At 42.7% G+C, this 17,013-nt stretch overlaps 1 protein-coding gene across 1 annotated transcript; it reads left to right on the forward strand.

Annotated features, from left to right (window-relative positions):
• Positions 1-965: 965 nt before the first annotated feature.
• tprg1 (tumor protein p63 regulated 1) lies at positions 966-15,853 on the forward strand. Its single transcript, XM_084472529.1, has 6 exons — positions 966-1,063; positions 1,341-1,736; positions 2,010-2,101; positions 3,061-3,237; positions 12,596-12,749; positions 14,782-15,853. The coding sequence occupies exons 2-6, from the start codon at positions 1,371-1,373 to the stop codon at positions 14,974-14,976; spliced, it is 984 nt and encodes a 327-aa protein (XP_084328655.1). The 5' UTR covers positions 966-1,063; positions 1,341-1,370; the 3' UTR covers positions 14,977-15,853.
• The last annotated feature ends 1,160 nt before the right edge of the window (positions 15,854-17,013 follow it).

Raw genomic sequence — 17,013 nt, forward strand, 5'->3', positions numbered from 1 at the left:
ATTGTTTATTTAACTGTGAATTTAGCCAAGCTTGTAAAACAAAGTGTGGTTCATGTAGCGCTGGATAATTCTTAAAATACAATCGATAACGTACCTTGTTTTACTGATGAGAATGACCACACGCCTAATATTTTGAACGTAAGACCATTGTGACATTCAACGAACAATCAGTAGTTAGTAGTTTAATTTGAGGTGTAATAGCAGCAAAACTCAGAACAAAAAGTGAATATAATAAAATGTAAGTGTTTTTACAATTAAATGATTAGGGTTTTTTAGTTGAACATGGAACATCAAATGAATTAAGTAAAATCGAAGACTGAATTCAATACTATTCCCTACCTAATGTTGACCAGAAATGACCATTTCAGTACTTTTGGGGTACTCTAGGGTCATTTACTTTACTAGTTCCAGGGGCAGAAATAGTTTCTGTTAACAGAAAGATAACCGTTGACAGATCTAGATACAGGGAGTCAGACAACAGAATACATTGAACCAAAAACTATATAAAACATGCAAATATACAAACATTTTAATTTAATTTAATTGCCTTGCCGAACTAAATAAAAAAGTGTGCATAGAAAATGTAAATTTATAGTGTTGAGGATTTAACCACATCAGGTAGCATAAAAAACATTGCCTTCTTAGGGCTTCACTATGAAGTGGCTCAAGAAATAGCTGAGGAAATACACAGGCGCATTGTAGGCCTACTGGAGCAAGTAAGTCCAAGTGTAATGTAATGTTAGACACCGACCCAGAACCACATCAACTGTTACTGGGCGGAGGCAGCCGGACACTCAATTTCGTTTAACATCCAGATGTAGGCTGGTCAGCCCAATAGCATCCAGCTGTTAGCAACAGCACTGTGGCGTGACGATGCCACACCACGGTGTGCGGCTCCGGGGCTGCAGCCGGATGCTATTGATGAAACCAGAGAAACGAAAGTGAGCGTCAGGCCGTCCCCGCCCCGTCAACCGCTGTCAGGAACCAGGAAGAGAGCACCTGTTCACTGTGTTTGTGTCTCGGTGGTGCGATTAGTCTGCGGAAGATCAACACGATTAGAAAGGTAAGTCTCAGAGACAACCTCAATAATAAACAGGCTTTATTCCGGACATAGGTATGTTATCTGTTTCAATGATTTTAACATCAACACTTCCGCGTTTCTTTAACAAATTCTGATTTTACTTTTGATCAGAATGGCAATTTAAATGCATCGTACGTGGCAAAAGTTTGTATGATTTATTTATAAACCGACTTGACATATTATCTTGGCAATGTTACTGAAGCGTTTAAGAGATTGGGGTGAAATGTGTGTTAAAGCCGGCGAATTCCTCTCCCCAAAGAAACCTGTTGCGCAGCCTAACCTGAGAGCCATGATGGACGTCGAGGCGGAAGGGGTCTCCACCGTGGACCTGGGATCCAATGAGGCGGAAGGGGTCTCCACCGTGGACCTGGGATCCAATCAGGAGCAAGGGGTCTCCACCGTGGACCTGGGACTCGTCGAGGAGCAAGGGGTCTCCAGCCTTCACCTGGGGGCGATCCTGCCTGAATCCCCATCGGTGGATGAAGGTTACCAGCCCGGCTCCCCCTACATGGGGACCCCGGAGGACGAGGGAGCTCCTCCCAGGGTCACCCCGACCGAGGACTCACCTGCCCCGCCACCCGTGGCCCAGGCTGCTGGGAACCGCTGGGTGACAGCCTTGGACCAGTTCAAGATGAAGAGGTTCTTTGTGTTGAGGGTAAGAATATAATATAAGAGTGTGATGAAAAATTAAGTGTCGGTATGTAATGAATAGTTAATATAACTGAGGCCTTAAAAAAACATATTTTATTTTATAATTTTATAATTTTTATTTTTTAAGTCAAAATCAGATGGACTATATATATATATATGATACAGATGGAATCATATTTTTTTTAATGTACTGCAGAGTTGTGTGTTTTAGTGTCAGCTGAAATAAGTTTTATTGTGAAAAGCTCTGTAAACTGTTAAACTGTTTCCTGTTCCCCAGCCCGGCACATTGGCCCAGGCCATCGAGGACATCACAGCCCTGGTGGACAAAGAACAAGATGGCGCCGTCCAGGGCCTGTGGCTCATGGCAGAGTGAGTGTCAGACCCCAACACCCCACTAGTTCACCAAACTAAAGGCTGGTTTCTACTTCCAGGTCGGTTAAGGCCACCTCGGGTCTCGAGTTCAACTGGTCCAGCGCGCGGAAGCATGCGGTTGTCATGGGTTACGTCAGTGCACCTCTCCAGGGATGTAAAACCAGGGCTATGGGACGGCCCAGCCCCCATATATACTGCAACGTTCTCCACTTCATTTATGATGACTGGTGAAGGAGGTTCACATGTCTGAGTCTTCATCCTCACGTCATACTGGTCACCAGATCCCCTGAGGGAGTGACCTGTGGCGATGCTAGTGGGCTGGGTTCTGAATCCTAGCTGGAGAGCTGGTCAGTGCTGGTGTAGAGGCCCGTGGTGTATCATTGGTTTGACCCGGCAGCTGCCTGTTCACCAGACTAACCCATTGTATTTAAACAAACTGGGAATTTATGCTTTTCCATCGTTGTAGGACAAACAGACTGCCAGAGAGGGACATGTGTGTATTCAGTAGCTTCAGTAGGTCTCAAGTCTGGGTTAGAAACACAAGACGGCCTGAGGAAGGCTGAGGATGAGGAGTGAGGTCGTACAGGTCCACATGATTATTACTAACGAAGATAAAAATAGGTTTCAGTCTTTTGCTGTTTATGCTGCTACTACTGAGTGTCCAGTACTGCAATTCTCTCGTTATACTGGCCAACAAACAGCCATCCCATTCAAATGTCGTTCCCCATTCTCAAATGTGGTTACTTCATGCTCCCTGCATGACTATCAATTATTACCTAAAATATCTTGTATCTTGTATTTATAAGTAAAAACACCTGATGGACCTGATAGGCCTGATGGGCTTGATACCCTGGTCTTCTGGTCTTCTGGTGTTGTTCTGCTCCTCTGAGGTTCTGGTCTTCTGATGCTCTGGTCTCATGATGTTCTAGTCTTGGTTGTGTGTGTTCTATGCTCAGGGTAGACCACTGGAACAACGAACGGGAGCGTGTGGTGGTCCTCACCGACCAAACCCTCCTGGTCTGCAAGTATGACTTTGTGATGCTGAACTGTGAGCGGATCCACCGGATCCCTCTGAACTGTGTGGACCGCATCTCCCACGGAGACTTCAGCTTCCCCAGGCACTCCCTCCTCACGTGAGTTCACCATGCACAGCAAACTGTCGTATTGTTTCAACAATATTCTAACATATTATAGTGTTATACTTTTTTTTAAGTATAAGTTTCCCAATTTCAAATTTAACACCTTGAAAGGTGTTCAAATGGCTTTGATTTCATTTGCATAGGTTTTTTTTTATTGCAACACTTTGGATTGAATTATATATTTTTTATTAGTGAAAATTAGCATGATTTTATATTTAGAATATTGTTATAACGTTTATTTACTTCAGATTCTGAGTGATTACACCTTTCATCCTTTTGTTTACATACAGTATGTGCCTGGAAAACAAACAGAACATTTAATTGAATAGCTCACATATTACTCAATGTTAATGTTTATCCACCACACTCTTAAACTCTGTTAATGCATCACTGGTGATCTCAACAAATCGGTCAATCTGTGCCACTGTCAACCTCGATTTTGTCACCATTAATCTGATTGTCCGTGCAGAAGTCTTTTGTGCAGAGCGTGTGCGTGGGTGTGTGGGTGTAGGTACAGGAGCTCTATGTTTGCATAGCTAAGCTCAAATGTTCAGTCACTCCTTATTCTTCTGCACCTGGCAGCAAACACTCTCCACCCAGAGCACAGTAAACCTTCAAACACAGAGGTATTGTGCAGGGAATAGTATCTGTGGTGTGGACCGTTCCACCCTGGGTTGTAAAACACTTCCTGTTTTGCGTCTGCCCGGAGTATAGAGAGGGCGTGTCCCACTTCTGTCAGCTCTTATTTACATGGTAGGGAGGAACTAATGGATCATCTGCAGCCTTTATTCAAACAGAGAAGCTATGTTAAAACCCAGGACCCCTTTTTTTCCTGTGTACGAGCGATATGGCGCGTCAATAAAAGAAAATCATTTACATTTAAATAAAATGATCTATAAAGAAAATGAAGGAGGGACTTCATAACGGGTTTTGTGCTCAACTGTAAGTGGAGCTAAATGGATGATGTTGCAAAGGAAACGCACCATGCAGTTCTGAGGTCAGATTTCTGCTTCAGGACACGCTCCATAGCACTTTCTGAGCAGCGATGTGTTTGATGTGTTTAATATAATGCGTGTGTGGCACTTTTCATATATAACATCACTCATTATAAAGCTCATACACGCACAACAACAGTAAGTTATTAAATAAGTATCACAAAGTGGCCATGGTGGGTTGTAACCATGGGGATAACACGGCCCCCTCCTTCCTAAAACACTCAAGCCAAAACACAAATCTCATAGTGTTTGAATTCCAGCTGAAACAGTGTGTTCACTGGCTCTTTAAAAACATTTTAGTTCCAGAAGCTACAGTGAAGCAGAAGATTCAACAATCTGTTGTATGGCCACAAGGGAAAATTGACGGACTGAAAGACAAGACGTAAGAAGACCTCTGTTCTCATCTGAAACAGTAGATTTCATAAAGTAGAAACTAACTTTGGACAGCAGATCTCTATTTCCTTGCTCCCTCTGTTCAGAAATTATTCCACTCCTAGTTTCACTGCCACGCAGACGCTTATGTACAGGTGGTGAATAATATCATGTGGCTAATAAACGGCTTTTGAAGTTGGAAGCAGCCTTCTCAAGCTAAATTTAGATGTGGAAATGTTTACATATTCACAATGCATCTCTCGCAGCTCAGCTGCCTGTTCCACAAGTAGACACTAACCTCTGGTGGAGCAAAACAAGAATGACACTCTTCTCCTACACTTTTTATACCTGCTGAATCAGAGGTAGCTATGCTTTTGTTATCATGCATTTGGTGCTGGACCTCCTCTAGTGCCAGCAATCTATGCATGGACGGCTGAGGGAACTGCACTTTAATTGAATTGGGGGCGTTGTTGGACCACGAGTAGGGTTGGGTATCGTTTGAAATATTAAGATTCCGGTTCTATTTCGATTCCTGTAATCCAATGCCGGTTCCTAAATGGTTCCGAAATCGATACTTTTTAATTTTTTTATAGAAATGCCATGCCAACACTGATTCTTTGAAAATTCTTTGAAAAGGTAACTATTTGCGTTACTGTAAAAAAAAAAAAAAAAAGTTGCTATATGTCAATGAATTTGAAGTAGTGCTTATATCTCCACCTTGAAAATGCCAACTTTTCATCGGATTGCTCCGGACTCGCAGTCTCTGCTGCTTCTTCGAATCTGTTTGGTGTGTGTGTGTGGTGCGCTACTGCGCGTGGCCTGGCTTGTGTGTAAAAACAATGGCTCTGATTGGCTACCATGAAACATGACTCTGCCTTAGCCAATCATAATCATAATCTCTTATCTCGTTAACCCACCCGGTCTCCTAGCAGTTTGTGTACGTTCGGATTACACAGTTTATTCAATCAATTCATAGTAACGCACCACATTTAACGTTCAGTAATGATAACGGCGTTATAATGACGGAAACAGTAATTAGTTTGATTACCCCGTTACTGAAAAAATAACGGCGTTACCTAATGCCGTTATTTTAAACTGCGTTATTCCAAACACTAAGTGTTTCATCAAATTGGAGGTATTTCCCCCCTTACATAAATAGTTGAATTGCACTTGCATGTGCTGCTCATTTTTTGTTTTAGTAAAGTAAAGCCATATTTTAGAGCGTTTTACTTTGGACATGATGGCTGCAGCTGGGCAGCAGGAGAGGAAAGTGCTCTGCATTTTTTCCAACCACAAGAGGGCGAGAGGATTGTTGCGGCACCGAAACGAGGCACCGAAAGAAATGTAGTCATTCGGTCTGGGTAGAACCGTCCATGTTGTCCCCGGTACCACTCGGTTCTCGGTTCTCGGTACCCAACCCTAACCACGAGTGTGTTTGCCCAGAAATGTAACTTACGAGTCACAATTCTAGAGAAAGGACAACTGAAAATGATTTTAAAACTTTTATTCCGGGAACACCATTTTGTTTGAAAAAATGCACGGCACCTGAATGCAATGTTGGGCGGGAGTAGACTTATTACTTATTCGGTCAAAGGTGGAGTTTGCTCTCAAAAACGTCTATCATAAGTTCGTACCATTTTGACACCACCTGTATTACATTAGCTGCTTTCACATATGACCTCCGTCTTTTCTCTGCATTTGTGGAGCAGGAGGTTCGACCGTGAGGGTCATTCACACTTATTCACACTTGACGCCCGAAATGCGGACATCTATGGGGTCAGTTCAGTCTCATTATTAATGAATGCACAGAGAAGGATTCACAAATGTATTTTGTGATTTATATATAAATGACTCTCTTCTCACAAATACATTTCAATGCACACACAAATGGATATCGGTATGTATAAATGTAAAATAAATCCATAAACAAAAATAAGTTTCACAAACATATTTCTGATCCACACACAAATGTGTCTTGTTTTAAATAAATGTAATATAAATCCATAACTTATTCTCATTAATTAAAAATATATTTGTAATTTTCATCAACAATGCAGTTGGATATTGTTACATTTATATACAAACTGTTAAACTTGAATTTACAAGATTTACAAAACAAGACACATTTGTGTGTGGATCAGAAATGTGTCTGTGAAACTTATTTTTGTTTATGGATTTATTTTACATTTATACATACCGATATCCATTTGTGTGTGCATTGAAATGTATTTGTGAGAAGAGAGTCATTTATATATAAATCACAAAATACATTTGTGAATCATTCTCTGTGCATTCATTATTAATGAGACTGAACTGACCCCATAGACATCGGTGTCGCTCAGACATCAGTAGAATCTCCGGATGGTTTAGGGGGGCGGGCTTGCAAGGGGCAGGGTATGACGTAGGGTCTAAATTCTCAAGAGGCGGGACATGACGTAATATAATTGCGGCAGCTGTCACGTTGGTTTGTTGTTGTTTGACCGCAGACAGTATGGAAGCAGAACGGGCAGATCTTCTTAACTGTTGTTGCAGCGATACATCAGATATTTCGTTGCATCCACAACATCCGAGGCATTGATGAAAGATTAGAGCATGAGTTAGAAACCAATAGAAGGAACGATGAAGAAGAAAGGTGTTGTGAACGACTGCGTTACCGGAGAAAGAGATAATTAATAAGCCTTACCATGGGCAAAAGCGCCGGTATTCGTAACCTCTTCTTTATTATTATTATTTTTTTAAGTTATACCTTAACATCTCGCGTTGGTAAGGTTGGTCTGAAGCGCTCGTAGAACATTCTTAGCTCTACCGTAGTGATGATTCAGCTCCTGCAATCTCCGCCACTGTACAGTAATCTTTAGAAATCCCTGTTGCGCATGTTCATTCCAAGTTCGTGTCCATAGCCAATTGAGACCAAATGAAACGGCATGTTTGAATTGAGGATATTGTCTCGGCTGTTCTTTATTTTGGGTCGTGGGTACGGCATGCAAGGTCAGCTCAACTCGCTTCCAATAATTTCAAAAACTCACAACTTCAAACAATTATTTTATTTATTTTACAATTCAAAAATGAACAAACTTCTAAATTAAGGAAATGATACTGGGAAACGAATAAACCATTATAAGCAACGAGTGAACTTAATAAGCAATCTAAATACTTTTTTCAACCACCGCCTCTTTCCCTTGACATTTAGTTATCACCTGACATATGCAACAGATGTTTAAGGCAACCTGGTCATACAGGAATCTGTGAAATGAGTCGGTCTACGTCCCGTATAGTAGCCTATATTTTAATTTAACGTCTTTAATGGTAAGAGACCTCACGGAGATGGACAATGGATAATGAGCGTTGTTTAATTAAATTACAATGCCACGAGAACAGCTGCCTCTGAACTGGCGATTTGTCACCGTTATTTCTTATCACCGGGTTCGGCGTGAGAGTGTCCGGGACAGAAGATGTCTCTGAGCTGGACGGTGATGGCATGACGGTCTCCATGCTCTCCGATGGGGAATCTGAGAGGGCTGCCACTTGCATGCTGCCAGTTGCTCGTAGCGGCCTTGTGGAGTGCCAGCACCCCCAGATCGTCTCACATAAATCCTGGTACTGGCAGGTTTTGCGGTCGTTCCCACTTTTTTTGTTGTGGTCTACCACGGTGGTGAACTGCTTTTTGAGGGATTTTAATTTCGTGATGAGTTGTGTCCTTCCCTTCACAATTCCCATTTCAGCAAGCTTCTTCACCATACGATCGTACATTACTGCGTCTTTCGCAGTGCCCTCCATATGTGCGATCACCGCACTGTCGGCCCTTAAAGTAAGCAGCTGAAAAACCTCTTTGTCTTTCCAGGCCATTCTCGTTTTGAGTCGTATGTCTCCTTGCCTCTCCTATATATGCAGCCTGCTCCTGGCGTGTTTTTTGTTCCCACCATAGGGCATGTTCCCGCCGTAGCGTCATCAACACACCCACTAACGTTCTACTGCTCATTCACATATAAGGTAATTAGCATTTCCTCAGGATATGTCATTCACATATACGGCACGTCCGTAGAATAGACGGAGAATAGACGAATGCACGTCCATATGTGAAAGCAGTTATTGTCTATTCCCTCATGTTGCGTCCGTTATTTGCGTCGGGCGATGGACCGTGTTGTCATACCAACTATGTCTGGTATGACAGGGGACTCCGGGGACAAGAGGTGTCTTCAGGTGGAGAACATGACGATTGTTGTTTTATTTTTATTATATATTTTAATCTCTTAATTGAAATTAAAAAGAGCTTACAATTCCTGATATATTTGAATCTGTTCCTGCTAGAAAGGTGTTGGAGATTTAGAGGAGAGAGTCCATCAGCAGTACTTGGTGAATGCTGTGTAAAACTGTCTATATGACTGATGGGGTGTGACCCTATTACAGTGGTCTCTTTTTTCTGGAATATTAAATATAATATATATGATATTGCATAATATATGAATATATCCAAGTGGTGATGTGGGAGATTTCTGATTTGTTATCTTTGGCGACACCTTTGGCCATAAGTGGTAAATGTTTCCAGAGATACAAATGTTGTCACCACACTCATTTAATTTAATTCATACAACATTCATAAGACAATAAATGTAAGGGCTTTCTTCAGTCATCATGTTGTGTTACCTCATCCGGCGAAAGAAAGTGACTTAACATACTTTTATTTACATGAAAATCTGACCTTTTATCCCATGTTTATTAAGAATTTCTACTCAATACATTTTTTTATCTCAAACTTGACGAGTTCTTAACTTTCACTATAAGTCAAAGGCTAGCATTATCAACTACTAAGGTATGCTGTTGTACGGATGTTATGGGTACTTATGCGTCCTTCACATTTTGAGGGATGAGGGGGAGGGTGTTGGCTAGGATCAGCCTGTGAACCTTTGAGACTGTCAAAATGCAGAAAAACTTGTCTTGTATATTCTAGATGAGCACCAGTAGATGCAATACATGCATAAGACCAGCAGATGGCGTTATAACCCCAACGGTTACTACTCAAGGATAATTATCACTGCTCAGTCTGACATCAAGGATAGAAGTTGAACGGGTAGATTTAATGTGAATTTTTAATGCATGACTTTACGACGTTTGAATGGGAATCTATCTTTCCTATTCCTGAGGTTGTTTTGTAACGTCGTTGTGGGAAATATTGGATCACATAATGAACACAAAGAAAGTTTTGGCTTTCTAAAGGTTTTATGGTTTGAGGATTCGTCTTTTTGCTCCACACATTAAAGTAAAATTACAGGTTATAATTATTATGATGATTATGAAGTCGGTGACAAACAATCATTGGTCCTTGAGTAACCATGCTAATTATGTTATTATTTGCATGAATTGTCGTGTTTACCAACGATGGCAACAGTTTATTTTACCACAACCTATTTCCATCAACCTCACACGTTATTTCAGAATAAACGCACACAGCTCAAGTTTTACTTTACAAATCTCTCCTTTGACATCGCCCATCACGGTTACCATGGTAACCATGTTGGACGTAAACCGAGGGTGTTGAGTGGCACACCGATTGCTGTGTTGACGGAATGTGTGTGTGTGTGTGTGTGTGTGTGTGTGTGTGTGTGTGTGTGTGTGTGTGTGTGTGTGTGTGTGTGTGTGTGTGTGTGTGTGTGTGTGTGTGTGTGTGTGTGTGTGTGTGTGTGTGTGTGTTTGTGTGCGTGTCTCTGTGTTGTGGTGCAACGTGAGGACTCGGTGTATGGTTGGCCTGGAGACAATGTGGGCCACTCGCCATGACAACCTGAAGCCGTGCCCCCATATTTACCCAGCATGTTGACTTATGAGTGCCGGTCCCCTGAAAGCAGAACCGTCAGAGGAATGTTCCGGCGCTTTGCAAAACACACAGCGCCATTCTGGAACGCATGTGTGCTTTTATTGTGAAAAGGAGCACTGTCCGGGCTAATAGTTTGAGATTAACTCTGCTGGCCAGGTGAAGGCAGTTGTATTATGCTAAAGTTAAGCCCCTTTCTACTCTTTCTTTTTTTGGGGGTGGGCTGGTGAGAGAGAGAGTTATTTCTCTACTTAGTTTTAAGGCATAAGGTACTTTGTTTTAAGGTACTTTAAGGTACTAAGGTACTTTAAGGTAGGTTGTCTACAGGTGCTTTAAATACGTTAGTGTTGGATCGTTAAAAGACAAAATGGCGGTTCTACTTCTCGCTCCACTTTCTCCTGTTGCTGCTGAGGAGGTGAGAGGGAGAGACGGAGAGAGAGAGACAGAGAGACGGAGAGAGGGAGAGGGAGGAGACAGAGGCAGGCAGCTAGTGAAAGTCCAAACCCCTCAGCACTAGCATTTACACACCACCATCAGCTCCACCACCACCTCCACCTCCTCCACCACGGAGCCTTCCAGGGCCTCTGGCGGCCTCACCCGGCCCAGCCCTCTCTGCCTGTCCGGGCTGGTCCGCTCCCACTCCAGGCTTACCTGAGGAATTCTCTCAAGCTTTCCTTTTTTTTAATATCCCCATTTATACCGTGGCTAGTGCTGCTCTCTGACAAAAGGAAATGCATACAAATCAATCCTCTCCTCCACCTCCTCCTCCTCCACCAGCGCCATATTGTCAACTCCTTTTGGGGGAACATAATCACTCTTTTGAGGCTGGGCTTTGGCTTTTGTGCCCACACGGAAGTCCCCCCCCCCCCCCCCCCTCCCCCCCCCCTCCCTCTCTCCCTCTCTCCTCTCTATGAAGTTCATCAGAAGCCTTGTGTAAACAGGGCATGGGATGGTTGTTGTTATTGGACACCCCTCTAACCCCAACCAGCAAGGACACCAAGCCTCTCCTGCCCCCCGGGCATTCGATTCTGCTGGGTAGGATGTGCTGTTGCTCAAGGTCTGAGGGGGAGGAGATGGAGGGAGGCAAAGGATTGAGAAATCTGTCATTTTATTGTCTGCGTGACATGGGTTATTATTCCAGTCAGTTCTTGTGAACTCATGGAGCCAAACCAAACAAGCACTGTTATCTTAATTGTGTGGTTATTCTGCGGAAAATCGTACAGGCAGGTGGACCGTAAAGCAGTAGCTAGCTGTCATGTGAGGGTGAGGCCCTCAGCCCTTCATGCTGTAGGAAGCACGCCGGTGTTTCACCAAGATACCATCAAGGTGGTAACACGTTGCTGTTGTTATTCTAGATGAATAAGCTACACATTCATCAAGATGTTATATTAGTTACGCTTTGTTCACGTTCAGTGTTTGCTTTCAGATGTAGATCTATAAACTCTTCTGTTTGCTCCTGTTGTATCTCACACACCCTTATCCTCTTAAAAATTGAGAGCTTACTAAATTTGATTCTACAAAGGGCGTAACCATATGCATTATTTATTCAAGATAAAAAGGTAGACTACCGTTTGTGCCCCAGGCAGGTCCTCTCAGCTACCCGTTCGGTGAGGACCTTTTGGTTGAACGTGTTCTTGTAGAAACGGGTTTTTTGGGGCCTTATATCATCATTGTTATAAGGATTTTGTGATGCCCTGTATGATGTTAAGGTGTCATTGTAAAAAAGGTAGAAGTCTTAGCAGAGCCAGCAGCCTGAGCCAACATTACTTCAGAGCCAACATAGACTCAGTGTTCACACTGTCTCCTGAGGTCTCCCTGGCTGCGGAAAGATATGTCCCTAGGGCACGCTCATTAAACCTATTTACTCTGAAATACAGAGGTGTGTGTGTGTGTGTGTGTGTGTGTGTGTGTGTGTGTGTGTGTGTGTGTGTGTGTGTGTGTGTGTGTGTGTGTGTGTGTGTGTGTGTGTGTGTGTGTGTGTGTGTGAAGGCAGAGACATTTGTGAGGGCCACAGGTGTTGTTGGGGTACAGTTGGCGCTGCTGGTCACAACGGCTGTTTGTTAGTTCTCAAAAGTAATATTATTTATTGTTCTACTCAAAAAAAACCTAACAATTCAATGATAGAGACGGGTGTGGATCATGGTGTTTTATGAGTGAACCCTGCGGCTGGTGTTTCCAGGAGAGCGGGCGAGGGCGTGCGCGTGTTCTGGGACCGCCTGCGGGAGCCGTCCTTTGCGTCCCGGTGGAACCCCTTCACCATCGACTACCCCTACATGACCTTCACGGACCACCCCGTGAGGGCCACCAACGACAAGTTCTCCACCCTCTGCGACGTAAGTCCTGCACACGCGCTGACCTGTCACCTGCCACGCCACGCCAGGCGGCGGTCTAAAGGCCTCCTCTGAGGCCATCAATTTAATGAGCTTCCCAGCACTCTTCAGGTTTGGATTATGGAAAGTGAATGTTTGCTCACCTGCTAATAAATGTTTATCGTTTATTATCCATTGGTTGTTTTGCCTTTGATGGACGTGCTGTTGAGCCCAGTTAACAGCATTTGTCTCAATGCTGATGGCAGCAGGATGAGGCTTTTTTAGTGGGACCCTGACATGATTTATGTCCAGTTATTTTTTATTTGTATAGCCCTTAATGTCCTTTTCCATTTAATATCATTGTTCGTTGCAATTTTATTCCCACGTCAATAAAATAATAAAAATCATGGAACTGAATGGGACTGTCCACATACAACCAAAGATACGTTTACCAAAAAAATCTCCAAGAGTGATCGCCACTTTAAGTTATCAGGGAATACAGGGAAAACAGGGAATCAACCACTAAAACAAATGTCTCCAAAAGTGATTGGACCAAAGAACACTCAAAATGCACACAGAGAGAGACCCATTTTATCATAATCCCCCTCATCTGTGAACTGCCCTTCGATACGCTATTTTACACAAAAGTGAAACATTTTATAACTGAATAATGCTCCCTTGGGTGGTTTTGGGTGCAATTGGTGCAGAATATTTAACAATTAGTTAACTTTCTACAGTCACTATGGGCAGTAGGCTTATTCATAAGGAGGCTACCGATTTGAAGCACTTTAATCTAATAATCATGAATTAAAGTTATTTTTTGTTCATGGGTCTGAAATGAGTTTAATTTATTTATTGAAGCATTTTCTAACTGAACAAGAGCCTTGAAAAGTGTGTTGAATATTCAAAATACACATTCTCTCTGGAGTCTCTTCAGTTTTTGCAAGCCTATCTTGGCCTGCTATGAAAAATTTATTCATGATGGAAAGAAAGCACACAGGCCACATTTTTTTACGATAAGCTTGAGGGTGTGTATGAGCTTTGTATAAATTAAATAATAATACTCTGGTAATCATCATATCGTCGGCAAACGGTGGCGTCCCATCTTTCACACGCATGCGAGAAGCCCTTAAATCAGAGTGCTTGTGAAACCCCCTGCAATGTGACACAAATCCCTGGTGGGTCGGCGATGCAATGGTGTCCGATGGCCTAATGACAGAGGGGGTGTTCAGCCAAGCAGAACCACATGCTGAGGAATGTGACACAATCTGTGTCATTGACCTCCGGCCCGGGACCAGAAGTGTGCCTTGCAAGGGGGCCCCCCGTTTGAAAAACACGCATGCACGCACGCACGCATGCATGCACATGGTCTTAGTGCAGAAGAGCTAACCAACAGGATTTCCTCAGATCTGTCAGTCAGTCTGTCCAGTACCTGACTACCGGTCAGTCTTTCTGCCCGGCTGTCAGTCGCTATGGTCTGCCTGGCTACCTGCCTGCTTTTACCCACCGAGAAACTTCCCCAAGAAGTTCCACAAAAATGTGCAAGTTTGGGATGTTGCAAAGTCCATCATCCCAACTAGTGATCGACCGATATCAGCCGGCCGATATTATCGGCCGATATTTGCGTTTTTTACGTGTATCGGCATTGGCCGATACACATTGGCCGATTTTATTATTATTATATATATATATATTTTTTCCCCAGCTTTTTTAAATTGAGACTTGTAACATTTGTTATCATCATTGTGTCGTATATTGAGGGAGCAAAAGCAGTATCAGCTCCAAATATCGGCTCAAGAAAATCGGCAGCCCGTATCGGTCATCGGCTAAGGTTGCTGAAAAAAAAATCTGCATCGGCCCTAAAAAATCCATATCGGTCGATCCCTAATCCCAACCACAAACAGGTTTGATAACATGTTCTCAGAGTAGTAGTAGTAGATCAGTATCGACATTAGTACTGATGACATGTCCTCGACTATCAGCATCATCATGTAGTACTGCCAGTGTTTCCAGATATATGTGTGATACTTAAAGAGCCTGCCTGGTCCCTGAACAGATCCAGGACTTCCGTGTGCAGCTGAAGGCGGCGGCGGAGAAGGCCCTCTTGGAGAGGCCGGTTCCTGGGAAGGCCAACGGGGTCCTGCTCCTCAACCAGCCCCTCCTCATCGAGGCCTACCTGGGCCTCATGGCCATGGTCGGCAACCAGAACAAACTAGGCTACTGCCTTGCTCGTGGGCACATCGGCTTATGAGCATCCGCAAAACGTCCTTTCCTGACTTACCTTCTTTTTGCTTTTCGCTTTTCTTTTGCCTTTTGTATTTTGTGCAGTTTGGTGTTGGCGTCGACCGAAGTTTACTATCGCTTATGTTTGTCGAGCCTCTCCTGTCTTTAGTGGCTGTGTTTGAAATGTATTTATGTAAAGAAGAAGGGTTAAATGGCTGTAATTTAGATTGATTTATAGAGCGCGCTGGTATGTTAAGTTAAGATTGAAATCACTGCAAGTGATTTCACCTACAGGTGGGGAGGTGTGATTTAAGTAAGAATTCTACAGAAATGTTGAGCGGTGCAGGGCTGATGGGCGGAGGCCGATGTTGAGAAACCATCTATTTCTTCAATGGTAAAACAACTCTCTTCATTCCGGCGTCATGTGTCATATCCTCTCTCTCTCCCTTTCAACTGCCTGTCCGTCCTCACAGTCCATGAAGGAACCAATAGTACCTGTACAAATGAATGAATCCCACTGTCTGACTTCTCTGTGGCGTTCACATGTACTGTGTCCATATCAGCCTGAGTCACCTTGTTCATATGTTTTTCCTTGTTTCAATCGTTTTGAGTTCATTTTCAGTTTGTTCTCCACGTTGCAAAAAAAGGAATGTAAATCCTAGTTTTTTGAGGTATTTTGTTATTTATTTACCTCTGAAGGATGGATAGTTTTGTCCCTGTCAACGTGCATAGTAAAATGTATATTATTTTAGTGAACCGTGTCTAGATGAGTGTATTAACACAGTGCATACCTAGTCCCAGCTAAGTTTTCCATGGACTTTGTAGGAGAGACTTTGCTAGAAATGTCCATACAACATTTTAAACTTGGCTGCCTACCATAATAATAAACATCAGTCAGTCCTTTAACTTTATAATCCTGTTTAATTATTTGTTTGGAAAACCTGACGGTTAACCTCCCTTACACTCTTCAACTCCTGCTTCAGTCTGTTGATTTATGTGTGTGTGTCACCGCAGCAGAAGTCACACAAAGGCGCTTGAGAGAAACACTAATTTAACAGGAAACCTATTCACAGCTGAGAGAATTAAAAGCTGCGGACACAACACTTCTGCTTCCCAGTGGTGTGGAGATGGGTGAGTGGTGGTGCAGGTGGTGATGGAGGAGGAAGAAGAGATTGGGAGGAGGTAAAGCTCTGGGAACTCACCCAACCGTTATCCTCTGCACGGTGGTGTATACAGCTATATCCTCTGGGCTTGTCCATCATGGGTCGTCTATGGGGCTCAAGATGTACAGTATACCTGCTCCTTAATGACCTCTATCCAAATTCAGTGCAAGTCACCTTTGATAAGAGTCTGCTAAGCGATTTAAAAGGTTAAGGTGATTATGTTTGTGGTTGTTTCTTTAATCTAAGGGCTGTGATTTTCCTTGTAGCAACGCTCAGTAGTCCTGCAGCTAGTCCAATTGGAACAGAACAGGATAAACTCGAAGGGAAATAAGAACAAAGTGTATACCTCCATTTCTAGCTATTCAAATTTTGTTTAAATTACGTGTGTGTGTGTGTGTGTGTGTGTGTGTGTGTGTGTGTGTGTGTTTGCACACACAATGGGGGACTGTCACTTTGTTTTTGATGTCTTTAAAGGACACTTATTGTAGGTTATGGATTATGTGCAACTGTTTTGTTTCATATATAATGTTTTTACTTAGTATACACCTACTTTAGAGTTTAGAGTAAAGTAGTTATTTTTGCAGGTATTGACACTCCTTCAAGGTGTTGGCACGTGAGATAATATATATAACTAATATACTTCCTTTGGTGGGCTTTTTTAAGGCACAGGCCTAAACTCGGTCACCTGTTCAAATCTGACAGTTTCAATGATCCCTATGATGGTCAATGGTCCCTAACCCTAAACAAATAGGTCAGTTTGTTAATTGGTGTATTTTTTATTTATTTAATTGGTGTATTGTTTATTGTTTAATTGGTGGATGAAGGAAACAGCGTTGTCCTAAATAATGAACCTTTCTGTATTAATTTATAATGTAGTATAATGTATTTATAATGTATAATGT

The sequence above is a fragment of the Micromesistius poutassou genome (genome assembly GCF_964030765.1).
Source record: "Micromesistius poutassou genome assembly, chromosome: 9".
Classification (NCBI taxonomy): domain Eukaryota; kingdom Metazoa; phylum Chordata; class Actinopteri; order Gadiformes; family Gadidae; genus Micromesistius; species Micromesistius poutassou.